At 38.8% G+C, this 16,315-nt stretch overlaps 1 protein-coding gene across 1 annotated transcript in view; it reads left to right on the top strand.

The window, feature by feature from the left end:
- Window positions 1-4,516: 4,516 nt before the first annotated feature.
- scfd1 (sec1 family domain containing 1) overlaps window positions 4,517-16,315 on the top strand; it is a 35,652-nt gene continuing 23,853 nt past the window's right edge. The window contains exons 1-10 of the mRNA XM_084914460.1: window positions 4,517-4,625; window positions 5,801-5,871; window positions 6,466-6,554; window positions 7,090-7,180; window positions 8,190-8,312; window positions 8,685-8,772; window positions 12,226-12,315; window positions 13,233-13,288; window positions 14,257-14,342; window positions 14,763-14,862. Of these exons, the coding sequence (XP_084770586.1) occupies window positions 4,595-4,625; window positions 5,801-5,871; window positions 6,466-6,554; window positions 7,090-7,180; window positions 8,190-8,312; window positions 8,685-8,772; window positions 12,226-12,315; window positions 13,233-13,288; window positions 14,257-14,342; window positions 14,763-14,862 (825 nt within the window). The 5' untranslated portion in view covers window positions 4,517-4,594. The remainder of the gene's footprint in view (window positions 4,626-5,800; window positions 5,872-6,465; window positions 6,555-7,089; window positions 7,181-8,189; window positions 8,313-8,684; window positions 8,773-12,225; window positions 12,316-13,232; window positions 13,289-14,256; window positions 14,343-14,762; window positions 14,863-16,315) is intronic.

Here is a 16,315-nt window from a genome sequence, read left to right as displayed (position 1 = left end):
ATCAAAAGAATGACAACACCATGGAACAGAAGTTTGATACCATCATGGGGAGGCTCGCGACTCTCCAACGGGAGATCGAGAGACCAGTGTCAGAGTGTTAGGGCAGCCTGAAAATTCTCCTGGGCTGCTCGCATGGAAATTTACAAAATCAACATCAACATTGCGGACCCCCATCACGGCGCCAGCTGCAGGCCCAAGGCTGGAGCCGAACAATCACTCCCTGATAACGACTGTGTTACGGCTATTCTTCCCGTCCCATGCAAGGTCACCTGGATTGGCTGGAGGACTGTTTTCTTAGCCTGAGAGGCCGAAGGACACTGTCTCAGCTGAACTATGGACACGCACACACATACACTTACACTGATAAGCACTCACTCATCCCCCCTCCCTTTCCAACGCCTTCGATGCTTGTTGCCCCCTGGGAACACGAGGCGGGTCCGGGCCCGTGCTGTCGAAGAGATGACGGCGCCGTCGCAGGATGGCTGCTGTGTTGCCTGGGGTTACTCCTTATCCCCTACCCATCCCTGTGGCTTGTCATGTCTTCCATAATGTTGTGCTGTGGACATTTATGTGCTTTTTTGTGCAGAGGAGTTTTTTTGTTTCCTGTTCTCGTGCTGTCCTACCATGGAAGCACAGCATGAGTGGAGGTCTCTTTTTTTCCTCTTGTACCTTCCCGATGTTGTGTACATTTCAGTGTTTTTCTTGTAACGCTACCGATCTCCGACTTGTAATCCCATGTGATGTCTGTGTTATGTGTGTAAGGTCGGGGGGGTTACCATCTCGCTGCAGGGCAACCTGCTTGCGACAAATAAAGCTGTCATTCATTCATTCATTCATTTACTGTCTGGTTGTGGTGCTCTTTGTGGCAGCATTTTTTTTTTTACTTCAACTTCTTAACACATTGGCTTTTTCTCAAAACAAACCCAACAACAGCAGTGCATTTTGTGATGAAATAAATTGTGCCGTCCTTATAGCAAATTTGGTTTTCCACTTGCTGTGGAGGGTGAAGCAGCGCACAGTTAGATTAAGACTTGCTCGTTTATCAAGGCAGTTCATAAATATGTAAGCTATAGTTTAGATGTGTAAAATGTGTTAATTTCATTTGGTTTAAGTGTTTGTGTATAGGCAAATGTTTGTCATGCTGAGGGCAAACTGCAGTTTCTGTTTGTAGAGTTCAAAAAACTGTCGTTGATTCATTCTGATGATATCATATTTTTGTGTCTGTAAATTCAAACTGGGTCCTTATGCTGCTAATGTCATTTGAAGTTTAAACTGGTGTGAGGCAGCCATTCTTCCATAGCATGAACAACAGTAATATTCTAAGGCAGTTTTGACCTAGTAATATTAGTTTTTGAATTATTGTTAGTTTTAGAAATTTCAGGTATTTTTTAACTGCTTTCATATGCAGTCATTCAGGGTGTTTATTTTGATTGAAGTGCTGATTGCTGCCCACAGCATCGTGTTTTGGAATACGGTTTTAGGGGTTTAAAAGCATTACAAGGTGAAAAGAAATGGCACTTGTGTATCATTCTTACATCTACTTGTATGACCAGGGCCTTCTTAAATTAACCAGACGAGTGAACAAAGGTGACTAAATCTGCAGTCTCCATGAAACTTTTCAACTCATATACTCTTTCACCAGTCTGCAAATAAATACTGTGATGGCGGTCAGACCCACACCAGGTCCTGAGTTTCATATGTAATGAATCTCCACCAGGAGGCAATATGGCAGATACACACAAAGCAAAATTGGTATGGCCCGGATCTGGCCCACACAATATGCTTACACATGGCCCACCTACCGCGAAGAATGACGGCCCTTTGGTGGCCCAGATCTGGTTTGCCAGAGGTGGCACACACATGGACCAGCACAAGGCCAGTTGCAGACACACTGCTGGCCCAGAACAGTTTCAGCTCTGGCCCCAGATGTCCTTAATCAAGCCATGTAATAACAACATGTGCTGGAACATACATAATAGTGCAAAAATAACATGACAAAACTCTGTTCAGACAGTGAATGGACTGATTCTCATATAGCACTTCTCTACTCTCACATATTACTCAAAGTGCTCTATACAACATGCCACATTCACACACTTTTTCTAAACTGAGTGCTTCCTAACTACATTTGAAGTCTCCACACGCTGACTAGAGGAGAGAGGGGTCAAACCACTAAACTTCCGATCAATAGATGCCCTGCTCTACCTCCTGAGCTACAGCCACCCAGTGTTGAACATGAGTAAACCCTCACTAGGTTTTGGATAAAGTGTGCACTCACAAACCTGTCAAACCTGCATTTGAAATGTTGGCTACCATAGCTGTATAGTATTGAAACATGGCATTTGGGTCTTCTAAAGAAAATAGGAACATAAATAGTGCCATCATTGCCAGACCTGGTCCACATCTGGTTGACATACACCCTGCCATGACACCAGTCAGTCAGAAGTGCCAGCTTGGTGCCAGATCCGGGTCATACCCGTTTTCTATGAGCCTGGGCCAGATGGACCAAACCACAATCAGTCCAGATATGGCATGCCATCACATAAAGAGTGCTATCTATGCCAGGCCTGGCCCATATCTGGATGACATATGTCTTATCATGCCAAGAGTCAGCCAGCAGTGCCGGCTTAATACCAGATCTGGGCCAGACCTGCTTACTATGTGGGAAACCCTGGGAATCTTCACCATTAAGAAGGAAGGGGCAGAACCTACAGATGACCTTAAAGATGTTGGAATAATCATGAAGGTGTTAAAGTGCTTCATGACCACATAACATTGCAAATGCATTCGCCATTTTATTTAGCCTCATTTACTCATTGGTCTTGAGCTACCCCACAAAGCCTAAGTACACATTTGAGGTTTTACAAAAAATTGTGATGGAACTGGATGGAAACTGTCTCTCAACAAAAGATCTAGTTGTTTGAACTGTTTGAATGAAGAGTTCAGACAAGAAATTTCAAGAAAACAGGGGAGCACTGAAAGACTGTTTAGTGTACCCTTGAAACCCTTGGACAAGGGTTTTTGTCCCAGACTATCAACAGAACTGGAATATTTTGGATCCACACATTGAACTACTAATGGTCTTCGGAAATGATGTCTGAATATATTTTAGCAGACTTTTAAATTGTTCATATGAGGTTTTCATTTTATGTTGGTCAGGGAAGGGGGAAAAATATAAATGGAGACTGTAACAAAGATTGGCATGAAAAAGTGGGCAATAAGAGATGGACTGTGGTCCAGTCCGGTTATGTGGACCCTCAGCAAAGATGAATACTGTCAGAAACACCAGTTTTATTGTTTCACTGTGTTTTTTTAATTTATGTATTTAATATAACTGAAAATGAATAAGAAACCTGTAACAGATGATAAAACACATAAACACACAGATTACATAATAACACAAACAATCATGCTGGCAGTGATTGCTTGTACTAAATTAAAATCCATTAAGAATGCGGTGTTTATTTAAGGTTATTTTTCTTTACACTTTCAGTTGGCATGCACTTTTCAAACATTACTTTTAAACTATTTAATATAGCAGTTATTCCATTCACTCACTCACATCTTTAATAGTTTTTGAGCTGTTGGTGAAAAATGTGTTCATGACAGTGCAGATTTCACTCATTTTGTGTAAGTTTAAGCATGTAACGATTTGGTTATTTTTAATACAAAAAAGAGTGTGAAATCATGCTTTCATGCTATTTATGCCTTTTTCGTTGCTTTTTTTTAAAAAAACGTATTCTTTTTAAACTGTATTTATTCTTTTAAAACTGTATTTATTCTTGTAGAGGCTGTAGAGGCTGGTGAGAAACAGTATTTCATTTCAGGCTGAGTAACACCATACGAAATGACAATAAACTTCTTGAGTCTTGAAATTAAGTTAGACTTGTGTTTTTAAATGAACCACCCTATGTTGTGTAGCTTTCTGGATTTTATACTTATTGGACTACATACTTATTTACTATATAGGCTATACAGTACATAAAATCCAAATTTGCATGTTTTATATAACTGAAATGTTTAATTATATGGGCTAAAGAAAATAAGAAAGTTATAGAGTATATTTATATGAACCATGTGTATACTTACTGCATTTGATGTGTTTTGACGATATATAATGCATATTACAGAATGTAACACCTGCATGTGTGTAAAAGCCTTTGATTTTGCTACCACATTCGATTTCCATGCCACCCTCATACCAGCCTAAGAAAATTTCTCTAGATCTGCCCCTGTCGTGGAGAAGAATGTTCACTATTAGTGCTATATGGATTGATATTGCTACTATAGATGCTTAAGGCTGAGCTCATTTCAAATATTTCATACTCCTAATCAATTCCTCATATTCTATTAAATCAGTGCCTGTAGTGGCTGTTTTGTGAGGACCACATAACTCTGAAAAACAGCTGTTAAAAATTTCATTATTGGTCTACTGGAAAACGGAACTTTACTGTGATGATCTGCATTCTTTCTTGTGTTCTCTGTTAAACAGCACCAGAGTGAGACCTCTTCACTTTCTACTCTTCTCTGACGTGTGAGCTGACGTCGAGCTGGTGCCACGTCATCAGTCACTCCGTAACTAACAACATCAAACATGGCGGCGTCTGTCCGGGAGAAGCAGACAGGTTTGTTAAAATGTTTTCTTTCCTTCGTTAGCATTATATCAGGCGAAAGACAGCAGCGGTGACGGGCTGTGTAGAGGTCCACCAACCCGAAGTCTGACTGAGATACCATTCCCCCTCTTAAATAGCTGACAAACTAAACTACGTGCTAAAATAACAGGGGCTGAGCTACTTCATTAATGTTTCTGTTTCACTATTTATAGCGGAACTCGTTCATTTTTCCTATATTTACAGACACGTTAACTTGTCAACCACACTGTTAAATTATTTACCCAAATTTAACCCGTCGTCCTGTCAGCTATCAGTGCTGCTAGCTCTATTACGGTAGAAATAGCTACGGATAGCTAGCCTCCTGCTAACTGTGAAGAAAGCCTTAAGCTATTTCTAGTTTCTAGCTTCATATACACTGGATGGATCCTCTCTTCATCATGTGAATATACTCTTATGGTTTCAGTAAGCTTTGTTGTTTGGATCAGTTTATTGTTGTATTGCTTTTTAATATTATTTTTTAATATTAAATATTGGATGGACAGGAGAATGTGGATGTCTTATTCTTGCATATACTTTTTTATTCAAGTACATTTATTGAATATTTTTGTGGGCAGTCTGGTCAGTGAATAAAAAGATTTATCAATGTGTGATCTAGAGCTGCAGTGATTAGTGGGATTATCAAATCGTTAGCTGGCAAAAAATAAAGCTAGCTGTTTACTGCAGTCCTAGAGGACTGCATCAGTAGTCTGGTTTCAAGTTAATAAACATTTTGTCTATGAAATGCTCAGAGAAATGTTTCCACACACTAAAATCACATCCTACAGAATTTCGTTTTTAGTCAAAAGTGCAACAGTTAGTCAATTATGATTATCATAGCAGATAGTCATTATTGATATTTTTAAGAAACAAATGTGACAAATAAAGCCTAAAATGCAAAGATTTTAGGCTTTATTTTGTCATATGGCATGCCATTTCCCCAGGCTCGTTTCACCATAGAAAAAAGCATGTTAAACCCTTGATATATTTCAGAAGAGTATTTGTTGAGATGTCTAAAACAACATTTTGATTACAGAAACAACTGCTTCTCAGTTAAGCTAGTATTAATGGAGCAGTATTTATTAGCCATGTGGATACTGATCTGGTTGTGTGTGCCCTAACGTAAAAGTTTCTGTGTTGCATTTCTGCAGTCGCTTTGAAGCGAATGTTGAACTTCAATGCACCTCCTCTGAAGAACACTGCAGCTGAGCCAGTATGGAAGGTAAGTCACTTTGACAGTGCAGTAACTCAACAGGTGTCAAGGAAAAACATCCAGCCTGAAATCATGACTTAAATACTGAGACTCATACTCGCCGTGCATAAAAGCTCAATGTCTTCAGAAAATGCAGTGTGCTGCATTGTGTGTTAAATCTTATTTAGGATTAACTCAGCCTCTTAAAATCCACATCCTGTGTTTCTAAGAGGAGGTGAAGGGACAGTGTACGTGCTTACTGTGTAATGAAGAATGTCATGCTTTTCAAGGTGAACTCAAAGTTTAATAAATAAATACATAATAATTCTATAGTTCACATAGGCCATGTAGTCAACCTAAGCCACAATGCTGGCAAATCAGCTGATGTCAGTGCCAGCCCACATCCCCAACTCATTCTTTCATGCTGTTAATCAGTGTATGTATGTATCAGTAGTTCACCTTTAGATCTGCATTCCACTAGCAATCACTGCTTTCACATGCCAGACTTTTCACACAGTGAAAGCAGTCACATAAATAAGTGTTGTGTGGTTTATCAGTAAGACTTTGTATTTGTGATTTCTGCCTGGGTCAGAAAAAGTCTTTTGATCTCTGCCTTTTCTGCAGGTGTTAATATATGACCGGTTTGGCCAAGACATCATCTCCCCACTGCTGTCTGTCAAAGAGCTCCGAGACATGGGCATCACTCTGCATCTGTAGGACACACACACACACACACACACACACACACACACATAGAGCTGTTTTAAGAGAACAGCAAAACAAAATATTACATAATCAAAAATAATCATCATCATCGGTAATCACCACAAAGCCAGCTGGTCACATGCTCCTCTCAGAGAAGGCACTGGAGAGTCACCTCAGCTGTTTACCTCAGTTGGTTTTGGCACCAAAACTTTCACACACTTTTTCTGAAATCAGTTGTGTATAACAAAAAACTTGCTGTTATATAATCATTATAGAAATTCATAAATAGATTCAAAATATGAATGAATTAATACATTTCTTCTGTTGAATCTGTGAAAATGCCAATGATAATTGCTACAAATTTTTCATTTTCCTAGCAAAATATAAAGAAACAAGAGTTTTGCACAACATTGTAGCAGTTGATTATGGGGCAGCTGTTTCCCAAATTTTACTTTTGTTTCGTTTTGCAGTTTTTAACAGAGAAAAAGGTTGTAATTTTGTGTTTGTTTGTGTGTGTGTGTGTGTGTGTGTGTGTGTGTTCAGGCTGCTTCATTCAGACAGAGATCCTATTCCAGATGTTCCTGCTATTTATTTCGTCATGCCCACAGAGGAGAACATCGACAGGATTTGTCAGGTGATCGCACACAGTAACTCATTAAGCTGGACTCTTTGCCTGAGTGCGTTTATCTACTCTGGGAATTACAGAAGAGTTCCTTTCAGAAGTAGCAGGACCAAAACCATGAGCTAAAAGACGCTAAAAGCTCAAATCATTTTTCAGTTATCCCGTTTAATTTTCACCTGTCATTAAAGTTTGGTAAAAACATTGACAATCCCAGCTTTATTCGTTTATTCATCTGCCTTTCTGGAGCTTGACCTTTCCTTTTTATTGAGAAATGATTTATCATTTTTCTGTGTTTGTGTCATCTGTGAGGAAAGCTCACAGCTTTCCTTCTCAAATTTAAGCCCAAGTTTCTGTGTTTTTGTGATTTGATGAGTTCATTAACCTCCTAATGCCTCTTTAACTCTTGAACTCTTTAATTGCATGAATCTTTAATTTCTCTTTGCTATTTGGGTTGATTGTGCAAATTTTAATATTGTGGTCTAGACATCCCAAAATGTGATGTCCACATATGTGGACGACAGGTTCTTAGAGGTTAAAAATGCAGCAGCAAAATATTGTTATTATCATTTATCATCTTTTAGCAACTGATGATACTCAGCATCCCACACTGGAATATTTTCTGGATTTTTGTTGTCAGAATACTCTAATACAGAATACAGAATTTGCTTGCAATAAAGAACCAAGTACTGCTGCTTGGTGTGGAGGGAAAAACAGAACTTGATGAATTGATCCCGATTCTTAAAGGATGTCTTGGTTCTGCTGTGTCATGTCATTTTTTTAAATTGTGGCACATATAGTGTGGACACTTAGGGATGATCTTGAGCTCTGGAAACATTTTTGTTGGTTATTTAATGATCCAATAATCAGTACTTGTCAGACTGAGATATTTTGGCCTACTACGCACTAATTTTTAGAAATGCAGTGTTCATCATATTCGCAATCTCATCATTGTATTAAAATAATATTAAATATTAACTGTAATTTCATGTGTGTGTGTGTGTGTGTGTGTGTGTGTGTGTAGGACTTGAGGAACCAGCTGTATGAGGCATACTATCTGAACTTCATCTCTGCCATCAGTAGAAGTAAATTGGAGGACATTGCCAGTGCCGCATTGGCTGCTAACGCTGTTACCCAAGTCACCAAGGTTACGTTCTTTCTGTGCTTATGAAGCACTCCTTTTTGGTGCAGTGACAACTAAATAAATGTTTAAAATGCAAAAATATTTCAATAAGGCAATGACAATTTATTAAATAACAAAAAAATCAGAAAATTAACAACATTTGACAAATGTAAATATTAAAAGGTTTATTTGATTTTTTTACTTTTGCTTTTATTACTATCATTATTATTATTATTGCTAGATTGTGGTCATTATTTTTGCTTCCTTCTCTTTGCAACCTTGCGGGATAATTTATATCAGCTCAGTAACACAGGTTTTGTAATAGATTCACCGAGCAGGTGTAATATTATTGTGTCCAGCACTAATTAATCAGGCTGATATCTGTTTGTGTTTCAGGTGTTTGATCAGTATCTAAACTTTATCACTTTGGAAGATGATATGTTCATCCTCTGCCATCAAAATAAGGAGCTCATTTCCTACCATGGTAAAACAAAGACACACACACAAACACACACACACACCTTTCTGTCTTTGTGATCTAAATCTACAGTTTCCCGTTATTTCTACAACTCTGATTTTCCTCTGACAGAGTGATTGGAACAGATACTCTTTTGTCACAAAAAACATTCATGAAGTTTGGTTCTTTTATGACTTTATTATGGGTTAGCAGAAAAAAGTGATCACATCTGCTGGGTCAAAAATATACATACAGCAACATGAATTAGCAATTTTGGTGACTTAGAAATTTGTCAGTGAAATGAGCTTCATAGCATAGCCTCTTAAACTTCTTGTGAGTGATTATGAGTGACTACAGCTGGTGACTTCTCTGAGGCCAGTTAAATTGGGCTCATTGGATACAAACGCCCACAAACGCTACAATGGGGACAGTCAAAGGAGCTCAGCATGGATCTGAAAAAGCAAATTGTTGACTTGAACAAGTCAGGAAAGTCACTTGGGGCCATTTCAAAGCAGCTGCAGGTCCCAAAAGCAACAGTGCAAACAATTGTTTGTAAGTATAAAGTGCATGGCACTGTTTTGTCACTGCCACGATCAGGAAGAAAACGCAAGCTATCATCTGCTGCTGAGGGAAAAATGGTCTGGAGGGTGAAGAGTCAAGCGAGAATCACCAAAAAGCATATCTGCCAAGAATTAGAAGCTGCTGGAACACAGGTGTCATTGTCCACAGTCAAACGTGTTTTGCATCTCCATGGACTGAGAGGCTGCCGTGCAAGAAGGAAGCCCTTGCTCCAAAAGCAGCACCTTAAGGCTCGACTGAAGTTTGCTGCTGATGACATGGACAAAGATAAGACCTTCTGGAGGAAAGTTCTGTGGTCAGACGAAACAAAAATCTAGCTTTTTGGCCACAATGCCCAGCAATATGTTTGGAGGAGAAAAGGTGAGGCCTTTAACCCCAAGAACACCATGCCTACAATCAAGCATGGTGGTGGTAGTTTTATCCTGTGGGGCTTTTTTGCTGCCAATGGAACTGGTGCTTTACAGAGAGTAAATGGAATAATGAAGAAGGAGGATTACCTTCAAATTCTTCAACATAACCTAAAATCATCAGCCCGAAGGTTGGGTCTTGGGCGCAGTTGGGTGTTCCAACAGGACAGTGACCCCAAACACACATCAGAAGTGGTAAAGGAATGGCTAAATCAGGCTAGAATAAGGGTTTTAGAACGGCCTTCCCAAAGTCCTGACTTAAACCCCATTGAAAACATGTGGACAATGCTGAAGAAACAAGTCCATGTCAGAAAGCCATCAAATTTAACTGAACTGCACCAATTCTGTCAAGAGGAGTGGTCAAAGATTCAACCAGAAGCTTGTGGATGGCTACCAAAAGCGCCTAATTGAAGTGAAAATGGCTAAGGGACATGTAACCAAATATTAGCACTGCTGTATGTATATTTTTGACCCAGCAGATGTGATCACTTTTTTCTGTTAACCCATAATAAAGTCATAAGAGAACCAAACTTCATGAATGTTTTTTGTGACAAAGAAGTATCTGTTCCAATCACTCTTATCAGAGGAAAATCAGAGTTGTAGAAATAACAGGAAACTCAAGAGAGCCATGATATTATGTTCTTTACAAGTGCATGTAAACTTTTGACCACAACTGTAAGTTGAAGCTTAAAACCAAATCTGAAGCTTCAAACAGCATTTTGATGTTGTGAGGTTTTTAGATGTATATTATTGTTTTCTAATAACAAAATTTATTTGTATTTATTCATGAAACATTTTATTGAGTCACGTTTCAAAGTGCTTCACGGAAGAAGCTAAATAGGAAGATCAGAAAATCAAGTGACAATATAAGAGATAAAAGTATATGATAGTGATGTACACACATGAAGATGTCCTTCAAAAGTACTTGGCAATCCATAGTTTTCATGCCAGACTTGGTGGGCAAAACAGTTCAGCAGTTCTTTATTCTCCAGCCCTCCTTTGAATATCTTTGAGTTTAAAAATGCCAGATAGTTACTGTGCTATTGAATGCACTACTCACTATGTATTTACAACTGTCAGAGGGGCGTAGAGTATGGCACCAACATGTGAGCATACATCTCCTAACCTTGTCCTGCAGGTTTACCTGACCTGGAAAAATACTCACTCAGCTTTACTGTTATGACACAGCATTTATGAGACAAATGAATACTATAGGAACTTTTTTCTAAAAGTCCAAGTCAACAAAATATAAGATTTACGTGTGGCAGTTTGTTTAATCTAGCTATGTAGCACTTACCTGTGTTTTAATGATCAACAATTTAATGCTCCTCGCCCCCCACGTGGTGGTATTATTTCATCCAAATATACATTTACAGAAACCAGAAAGCTCCAGTACAGCACCCACAGCCTGAGGACAAGATGTTTTGACAACATAATTTTTCCCCTCCCTTTCCAAACCAGTGAGCACTGTCAGTAGCAGATGTCACAGCCACAGCAATTGCTTTTTCTCCAGCACAGTTTGCAGTAAATTGCAGACCGCAAACCTTAGTAAATTGGGTTTGTGCGATTCATTTATACTGTTCTTCCAAAAACTTTTGCCCTCTCAAGCGGAAACATATGTATGGAAATACATGGAATTAAAGTACAAAATACAACGTGTTGCTTTAGGAAATTCTGACAGGACCTTTTTTTGGTCATCATTTTTGTGGGTCTTGTTTTTTTGAGTTATTATGATAAAAGCAGCCAGGAGATGACAGCAAAGTAGAACAGAGCAGGGTAAGGGCAAATACTACAAATAACCCGGAGCACATTAGAACCTGGACCGCTGTGTTCACTTTATGGCATATACATCACCTGCTTGGCACACTGAGCTAAACAATGACCCTAACACTAAAAGAGGGTTACATGCTGGTGCAGACCATTAGCAAATCTGTCCCTGAGACTACTGAGGTGCCTTCACCTGCCTCGTCTGAAATCATTATTTCACTTATCCATTTAAATCTACTTAAAATATTATTACACTTCAATTAAATCTAATTTAAAGCTTCAGCTAAAATATCAACAGGATAGCTTCACATTGCAGAAGTAGTTTGTGATGAACTGATCTAAGATTGTGACAAATGTTGGTATAAACCTGAAATCCATGTATTAAGAGTTAAGCTATCAGATGTGTAGATTAGCAAAAGAACACAACACATTATGTGTCATAAAACCCTGATGGATATGTATGTGTAAAGAGGAGTATCTTGTCTTGTATTTCATATTATGTGTACTGACATTTATTAAATTCAAAGGAAATAGTATGACATACAGACAGCTTTAGTCACTGAAACTTGAATGACCAACACAAACACACTTATATATAGTGAGTATAGCTTCCTATACTAGACGTAATATAATGACTAGAAGAGACATGTTGTTTTAGCTGCCACCTTTTCTACTTAAATAAACACAGAGTAAGTGTTTCTTTGTCTGTTTTTTCACACCTGTGCAGCCATCAACAGGGCAGACATCCAGGACACAGACATGGAGGCCATCATGGACACCATTGTAGACAGTCTTTTCTGTTTCTTCGTCACTCTTGGTGAGTGTGGCTCATAGAATGACAGCCAAGGCAAATCTCTGATATCTGTGTGCTTACAAATTCACCTGGATTTCACAATGTTTATTTTTTTAGCTAAAGCATTTTTTTTTCAGTTGGGTGTGTTACTGTTACAGTCCACTAGATGGTAATGCAATCTTTTTTTATTATCGGGGTAAAAACTCCTCAACTTGTCAAACTCCCTCGACCCTGTCAAAACCACAGTAGCTTTGCTAGTTTACAGTAAGGACAAATTGGCACAATACCACAGTGGCCAAAGTATGTAGATGGGAGTGGAAATCTCTTAGTTTTCTGTTAACAATTTATAATCACAAATGCAATCAGTCCTCTTCACTAATGTAGTATATACAGTAATACTGTTTCACACATGGCAATTTAGATCAGTGAAAACCAGCCAAAGAAGAATGAATAAGCTTTTCATGTAATGGTGAACTCTTTTGTCAGAATTTTCTGGGGATTGTGTGTTGGTCTGTAGGTTGGGACAGCTATTCACTGGGTCGATCTGAACGTTCAGTTAGAAAGTTAGACTAAATCTCTGACTCTGTCAGTAAAACTGACCTTTTAGAGTCAATTTTTATTTGTAAAACTGGTCTCAACATTTTTAGACCACAATAATCAGTATAGTATTTGAAGTTTTTTTTGACAACCTTAAGTTACCTGTAACTCACTATTTGCACATCATTCTTATTAAATAGTGGCTCAACATTGAACCAAGTTGTGATGCTTCATTGGAAGAAAACATCTCTCTGAATTCTATTTGTCTGTAAACCATTTTAACCTTCTAATTTAGGGATTCCTTTGATAAAGATATGTATCTCTTTGGCAATTGGCATTATTTTTTTTTTGTTGTTGTTGTTACGTTTAATGAGACTTCATTAAAGTGTGTTGTTGTTGACCAGGTGCGGTTCCAATCATCCGCTGTCCTAGAGGAAACGCAGCAGAAATGGTTGCTGTGGTGAGTCCACTCTAACATGTAAAAACTGCTCATTGTATCTCAAAGTATTCCTTCCACTGCCCACCTATGACCTCAGTTGAGACTAACAGAGTCCCATCCCCACTATATTGCATGTTGATGCTCTTCCTCTCCTGAGTCGTTTGCCAGAAACATTTCAAGGCCGACCAAAAGTCTTGCTCTGTGACCTCACCGAACTATTCCCACACCCCAGTTTTTGCCTTGGCTGCTGCCATAGCTGCGCTCCGCTTAGCCTGCCGGTACCTGTCAGTATCCTCCGGAGTCCCTCAAGTTAACCATGTTTAATAGGATGACTCCTTTAGCTTGAAAGCTCTCTTCACCTCCAGTGTCTACCATCTGGTTTGGGAGTTACCACCACAACAGGCACCATCCCCCTTGCAGCCACTGCTCCGTACAGCCATGTCAGCAATGGAAGTACAGAACATGGTCCACTCAGATTCAGTGGCCTCAAGTACTAGTCCAGACTCCTCCTCCACTAGCTACCTATTCCAGTTACCCAAAGCCGAGTTTCAGCAACTGGGGATCGGACCATGGTCTCTGGCTTCAAATGTTACCCAATCCACATTCCACTGGACCTCTATTACCCCTTCTACAGGTGGTGGGTCCATAGAAGGGGTGGCCCATATGGCTTATTTAGGCTGAGCCCTTCCAGGCCCCAAGGGCTAACACCCAATCACTAGATGCTCGTTGATCCCCCTGGGCCTAGCTCCAGCAAAAGGTTGCTCGGAAACCCAAATCTGGTTGTTTTGTTTTGTTGTTTTTGTGAACTGGAACAACATTTAGGTGAATAGTTTGTTTTAAAAAAAAATCATCCCTATGAGTACCAGCATCCAAGATTTCCAACAAAAATAACACATTGGACAGAAAAATATTAAAGGCATTCACTTTAGTCATTATAATTTTGTGGAAATATGAATGCTTTGTGTTGAATTGTGTACTTGTTTGTGTAGAAACTGGACAAAAAGCTCCGTGAGAATCTGCGTGATGCCAGAAACAGTCTGTTCACAGGAGACAGCATGACTGCTGGACAGTTCAGGTCAGCATTCTTAACGAATATGTTAGTTTCTGCAAAATTATAAATATTGGGAATATAAATCAGGTGATGCCATTTTCTTCTTTGTTTCAGTTATTATTTTAGTCTGTACCATTCTCATTCTGTAGTGTTGCTCAACTAGCATTAGCATGAGGAGTTAAATGGTAGAAAAACACACAGTATATACTGTATGTATTTATATTAGAGGAAGATCTAGATCGACTTTCAACATGTTAACATTAATGTTAACATTGACAATATTGCTTTAGATATCCACTGAATAAAAGGTAATCAGTATGGTTTACTTTAGTTTTTGAGTCCATGTGAGACTCTATCTCCCATCGTGCAATATTTTTTCTCTGCCAGTTTAAATATTGGCCCTGTGTTTAACTACGCTCAGCAGTATTATACTCTCCCCTCTAGCTTTCAGAGACCCCTGTTTGTCCTGGTAGATCGTAATGTGGACATGGCCACGCCCCTCCATCACACCTGGACCTACCAGGCGCTGATTCATGATGTGCTGGTAAGAAGTCAGTCACCTGTCTGAGAATGACCAGAAATACTTCTGCTTTTCCTTTTGTCTTTGAAGCTGCAAAACCATGTGGTACACAACAAATTTCATGGTGCCATCAGCATCACAAACACAGTAGAGTCCATTTCATTGGCTGGATTCAGTGAAGGCGATTCCTAGCAGACTACAAACAGCTACAGCTGTCAATCAAAGCAGCCACTGCCATAACATTAAACTTTCCAATATTCCATTGGATGAGTTTTTAAAAAAAAGAAAGCAGTTATCCATTATTCAAATTTTAAGTGGGAAACTATCTATAGAGACCAAAACCTTTAACAAGTACTGGGCTGAAAATATTCTGTTTTTTGTCCTAAATTTGGACATTTTAACATGGGGATTGGGGTCTGTGGGGATTAAATCGCTTCTGGAGTCAAACTCAATTGACTTTTAGAGAAACGGTAACTTTTAGCATGTCACTGGCCTCATTTTTCAGTCTCTGCTTGGTCTGTGACAAATGCTTCACAATTAGGGAAAATAAAAATGGAGCCGTTTTGCTCTCAGTTCTCAATGGTCATTTGAGTTTTGATGGTACTCAGTGTAGCATGTCAAAAGATTCTGTTACAAAAGAAGGTTAAAGTTGTGTTAAGTTTGGGAATTCTAATGAATGGACGATTCTTAGATTTCTCTACTGCGCTCATAGCTCTCATGGGTTAGCGACCTATCAATCATTTTTCCTATGCTCTGTCCCTCCTCCTTGATACAAGCCCACAACACAAATTCAAGTCTGAAACTGACAAAAATCTAATTTGTAGCCGAAAAAAATTGAAACTGTTAAAAAAAAAAAAGATTAGTATTAAAAAAAACATTTTTTTTTTCATATTAAGTGCACTTGATTATCTGCCCCTGACTATTATTTACCCTTTTAATTTCTATGGAGGCAGAAACGGTGTACCTAATTTCTAATATACTACTTTGGCATCTTGGCTTAATTTTTGTTAAATAATAAACGGGTGTAGTGTGTTGTATTTTTCAGTGGCTGTATTTAGCTGATTTTAAGAACTGCTAAGGACTGGATGTTTTTATTAATGTCCTAATATATAAAACCTTAGAACTGAAGGAGGGTGTATTTTGTTTTTCAGATGACTGTACGCACATTATGGGGGCTTGCACATTTATATGACTGTCAGAAACACATATCCCCATGTTCCCACAATGCACACAAATTCTCACACTAATTCTTGCCAGAGTGCTGTCAACTAGTGAGGTGTTGAGGTTAATACTGACAGCCCTGGAATGTAGAGGTGAATGATGATGTAATCAGCACACACACACACACACACACACACAAATGTGCTTGCTCTCATAAAAGTTCAGCTTTTGCAAATAAAGCCCAAAAACCATCACTCTTACGGAGTCATTTGGTCTCATATTTATTCTTTATCACTTTCCCTTCAGCAAGTGTGTT

This window comes from Perissodus microlepis, chromosome 19 (genome assembly GCF_051167445.1).
Source record: "Perissodus microlepis isolate ML-2025 ecotype Zambia chromosome 19, ASM5116744v1, whole genome shotgun sequence".
Lineage (NCBI taxonomy): Eukaryota > Metazoa > Chordata > Actinopteri > Cichliformes > Cichlidae > Perissodus > Perissodus microlepis.
The sequence above is the reverse complement of the archived record's forward strand: the minus strand, read 5'-3'. Positions and strand labels throughout refer to the sequence as shown.